Below are 4,655 nucleotides of genomic sequence, written 5' to 3' on the forward strand. Positions count from 1 at the left end.
CAATAAGATATTATGCATTCAGAAGTTAGCGTAGCAACAACGAAATGAAATCCGCGTACATATCTGGCTGCATATTCCTTGAGGGTAGTGGGCCCTTGTTTGTGCGAGGAACCCTGCATCATCGCACGGCAACGTGAGCGTACGGCGTGATATTGCTCGTACTCCTCACTCAACCACGTGTCCACAATGGCCTCCCAGCAGTTGTCCATCCCCGCACACCAAGCAGGAGGCACCTGCACGTACACGAGCACATGACAAATCATAAATCAATTTCGGTGCAATTAATCACAGACGATGTAATCTCATGTTTACCGTCAAGTATTGCTCCTTAGTTAGGGGCAGGTGCACTGCCTGCGCTCTGGTGACTCTGTTTCCTCTGCGGGCATAGTAAATTCTTCTGCACATAAGCTTTGTCTCGTAGAAGAGGTCCTGCACTCGGTGAACACAGACTCTGTTCACCACGTCATCCGCGTCCTCCCTACGTACTCCCTCCGCCAAGGTGTAGTAATCCTACAAGCAAATACAGTCAGTAATATACAATTAATGTGATGTTGTTATCAGCATAGTGCGATGAACACGTACCCACAGCTCTTTCATCACCCGGTCGGCCTTGCTGTTATAACACCTGCCAGCTCGATCAGTCTGATCGCTGGCGGCGTGCCAGTGGGACCACTTCATGGCGGGCTGCACAACACCATCGATCCTCACCATCCCGGGGTAGTTTGCCCTGCACAGAAGACCCAGGATCCCGTTTACTCGGCGAGAGTGACTCCCTGGGATCACCATTTCCCAATCCCTGCACAAAGTTATTGAGATTGAATATTAGTTTCTGTTATAACTTAAAAACCTGTGAATTAGTGTTAACATGCAAAAATTACTTACTTAGTTCCGGATGGTCGAATCACTGGCCGTCTCTGTATGGGTAAGTCTGGGAGGCGCGACGACCCTCGCAGCCAAACCGTAGGCACCCCATTTTCCTCTGCCACCAAGTCGGCATCCTCCTCGCGCTCAACCCGCTCGGAAGCATCCTCCCTCCGTGGCCTCCTCCACCGCCTCCGCTATCTCCTCCCTGGTCTCCTCCTCCTCCTCATCCTCCTCCGTGGCCGCTACGAACTCGTGGTCGTCGTCCTGTGGAGGAGGTGTCGGCTCTCGACGCCCTCGTCGTCGCCGTCCTCCTCCACCCTGGGCTCCTCCTCCACCCTGGGCTCCTCCTCCATCCTGGGCTCCACCTCCCTGGGCACGCCCTCGTCGTCGTCCTCCTCCTCCCTGGGCACGCCCTCCACCCTCAGTCTGTGCACGCCCTCCTCCTCCACCCTGGCTGGACCCCTCGCCACCAGCCAGTAAGGTCATAACCGACCTAAGCTTCCTGATTCCACCGCCCACCATCAATCACCTGCAACAAAAGGAATAAACTATCAGTACGCATATACAAAAGTAAATGTATCATACATGTATAAAAGAGATGCAAAATAAGTAAATGTATCATACATTTATAAAAGAGATGCAAAATAAGTAAATATATCATACATGTATAAAAGAGATGCAAAATAAGTAAATGTATCATACATGTATAAAATTGCCATAAGTACTACAGATCTTACATGTACTAGAAATAATCATCAAGATCATCGATAGGTGGGCCAAAAATCTCATCATCGCTATTGTCGACGTAATTATGATCGTCTCTCAAAGTCTCATCACTAGCGACACTGCCTGAATGGTGTTGCTCAAGTAATAACAAGTCCTTCGCGTTGTGAACCTCCTCTCCATCATCCCCGTCAACAATGATCGTATCATTGTCTACTTCCATTGCGAGATCTACATCTAAGACAATCTCAAAACTCCCTTCTAATCCTTCTTCTTGAAAGAACTCTCCGTCATATGTGTTTGCATCGATGTTATAATCATCATCGTTTGGGGCGGGTACTTTACCATGCGGCGATACCTTGTACACAACATCATACGCCTTAAGATGGTCTTTGGTTTGGCACGGGTATGAGAGATAATAAACTTGCGTGGCCTGTTGGGCCACAATGTACACGTCGTCTCCTAACAAGACGGATGACTTTAGAACTTCGACTAACCCAAGCTCAGGGGTCTTTATCACTTCTTTGGGATCAAACCAATGGCATTTGAATATGACAGGATGAAGAGGTACACAACCAGGAAACTTGAGTTTGTATATTTCTTCAATTATTCCATAGTAGTCCAACCCATCTGTGCCTGGCGTGAAAACACCGGTATTTGTGGTTCTTCGATTCGGCCGACTCTGCTCATGCCGAGTTGTGTGAAAGCGATATCCATTGACATCGTACACAGAGAATGACTTGACCCTAAATTCAAATCCATTGGCAACTTGCCTCAACTCGGCACTCATAGACATGTCAGTTTTGGCCTGCTAGTTCAAGTAGGATGATTCGTTATATATTTGTCAAGTTGAGAGTTAAGTACAAACAACAAATGAAATTGAATAGTACCTCCTCCTTGAACCAACAAATAAAAGTGGGATTTCGTTCTCCCGCGCCATGTCTTAGAAGGGTTTCAACTTCCGCTTCGGTGGGTTCCCTCCGTGATGGACGATGGTAGAGGAGAACAAATTTGCTGTAACGGCCGTTAACAAGAGGGTTGGATGGGTGCATGCGAAATACTGACAAGAAAAGAAACAAGTTTGTGTAAAACTTACGCAATGTACGGGCCAACCTCTTCAAGGTTCCGCAACACATACAGCTGGATAGAGCGCCACTCTTCTAGGCTCAACATCTTCAAGGTAGGTTCACTTGCACTTCCGAGTTGCCCTCGGAAAAGGCTGAGGGTCGACTGATTGTCGGCAGCATTGTAACGAGGGGGTGGATTATGCACGTTAGGAAGGTTGTCGGCATAGTATCTTGTTGTGAAGTATGACACCTCCTCCACAATGGATGCCTCTGCACAGGAAGCTTCAATTTTGCATTTATTTTTGCATTTTGTTCTAAGAACCTTTAGGCATCGCTCAATTGGATAGCACCAACGGGCATGCACAGGGCCCCCCATTTTTGCCTCATATGGTAGGTGCAAGAGCAAATGTTGCATCGGATTGAAGAAGCCGGGGGGAAAGATCTTCTCCAACTTGCAGAGCAACACCGGGGCCATTCTTTCCATTTCTTCAATCTCGGTCCGAGATATCTCCTTAGCACATAGCTTGCGGAAGAACATGCTCAACTCTGCCATCACTCGCCAGATGTGATCAGGGAAATAGCCACGAACCATCACCGGAAGAAGGCGCTCAATCCATATGTGGTAATCATGACTCTTCAGCCCTGTGATTCGCATGGTACTTAAGTTCACACCCCTCCTCCAATTCGCTGCATACCCGTCAGGGAACATCAACGATTGGAACCATTGAAGAACTTCTTTCTTTTGGGCCCTCGTTAGGACGAAGTCGGCCTTAGGCTTCTTCCATGACTTCCCGCGTAAGGGAGGCAACATGTTTAGCTTTGGTCTATCGCACAGCGTTGCTTGATCCAATCTAGCCTTGACATTGTCCTTTGACTTTTCCCAGTCCATGATTGTGTGAAGGACCGCCTCGGCGAAATTCTTTTCAGTGTGCATTACATCAATGTTATGTGGAAGAAGGAGGTCCTTAAAGTAAGGAAGCTTCCACAAGCACGACTTGTGTGTCCAGGCATGCTCTTTTCCATATCCCACAAAGCCCCCCTTTTCATTGTCGACCACAAGACCATCTAACATCTCAAGAACCTGGGCACCTGTCATCATTTCCGGTGCAGAGTTTTCCACTGTGACACCTTTTCGAAAGTTCTTCTTGTCTCTCCTGAATGGGTGGTCAAGAGGGAGGAATTGTCGATGTTTGTCAAACGAAGAAAACTTGCCCCCCTTCTCCAACCGAAAGAACTCCACAGCTGACTTGCATATCGGGCATGGCATCTTCGTGTGAACACACCAGCCACAAAATAACCCATAAGCCAGGAAGTCATGCATGGAATAATGGTACCAAATATGCATTCTGAAGTTTGTCTTTGTGAATCGGTCGTATGTCACTACCCCTTCGTCCCATGCACGGACCAAATCGTCTATCAAAGGCTCCATGTACACACTCATATTAGCCCCCGGGTGTCCTGGAATTATAAGTGACAACAAAATATTTTGCCGTTGAAAGGCGACGCCAGGTGGGAGGTTGAGAGGGATGACGAATACGGGCCAACATGTGTATGGTGAAGAACCCATTCCATAAGGATTGAACCCATCAGTTGCCAGTGCAATGCGTACATTACGAGCCTCATTAGCTTTGTCGGTATGCTTCCGATCGAAGCTTTTCCATGATTCACCATCGGACGGATGTATCATCTTGTCAGTGTATCGGCGTCTAGTTTTGTGCCACGTCATCTGTTTTGCGGATTCCTCGCTCATGAAAAGCCGTTGGATCCTCGGTATGAAAGGAAGGTACCTCAGGATCTTTGCGCCGACTTTTGTTTGCGTCTTCCGACCATCACCAGATTCTAACTCAATGTACCTAGATGCCTTACACTTCGGACAGTACTTATCGTCAGCATGTTCTCCCCTGAATAAGATGCATCCGTTCGGACAAGCATGTATCTGCTCGTACGACATCTTGAGTGCACGAAGGATTTTATTTGACTCATACGTGTTCTTTGGCAGAA

The 4,655-nt window shown here is 47.7% G+C and overlaps 1 protein-coding gene across 2 annotated transcripts; it reads right to left on the minus strand.

Moving 5' to 3' along the window:
• Positions 1-1,059: 1,059 nt before the first annotated feature.
• Positions 1,060-4,351, minus strand: LOC136481569 (uncharacterized). Of its 2 annotated transcripts, XM_066478904.1 has the most exons (4): positions 2,684-4,351; positions 2,478-2,601; positions 1,602-2,395; positions 1,060-1,393 (listed from the first exon to the last, which is right to left on the minus strand). In XM_066478904.1, exons 1-3 carry the CDS (start codon positions 4,339-4,341, stop codon positions 1,607-1,609), a joined length of 2,571 nt encoding a protein of 856 aa, XP_066335001.1. In that variant the 5' UTR covers positions 4,342-4,351; the 3' UTR covers positions 1,060-1,393; positions 1,602-1,606. The 2 variants fall into 2 exon arrangements, with proteins under 2 accessions (XP_066335001.1, XP_066335002.1); XM_066478905.1 differs by lacking the exon at positions 1,602-2,395.
• Between the last annotated feature and the right edge of the window lie 304 nt (positions 4,352-4,655).

This window comes from Miscanthus floridulus, chromosome 9 (assembly GCF_019320115.1).
Source record: "Miscanthus floridulus cultivar M001 chromosome 9, ASM1932011v1, whole genome shotgun sequence".
Taxonomy (NCBI): domain Eukaryota; kingdom Viridiplantae; phylum Streptophyta; class Magnoliopsida; order Poales; family Poaceae; genus Miscanthus; species Miscanthus floridulus.

Bases quoted from the DNA above. Each gene is read 5' to 3' on its own strand.
- LOC136481569 (XM_066478904.1), bottom strand. From the start codon at position 4,341: ATGATACATCCGTCCGATGGTGAATCATGGAAAAGCTTCGATCGGAAG. The intron at 2,602-2,683 runs GTAAGTTTTACA...CGGCCGTTACAG, and splicing joins GAGGTTGGCCCGTACATTGC to CAAATTTGTTCTCCTCTACC. The intron at 2,396-2,477 runs GTACTATTCAAT...TTGAACTAGCAG, and splicing joins TTTGTTGGTTCAAGGAGGAG to GCCAAAACTGACATGTCTAT.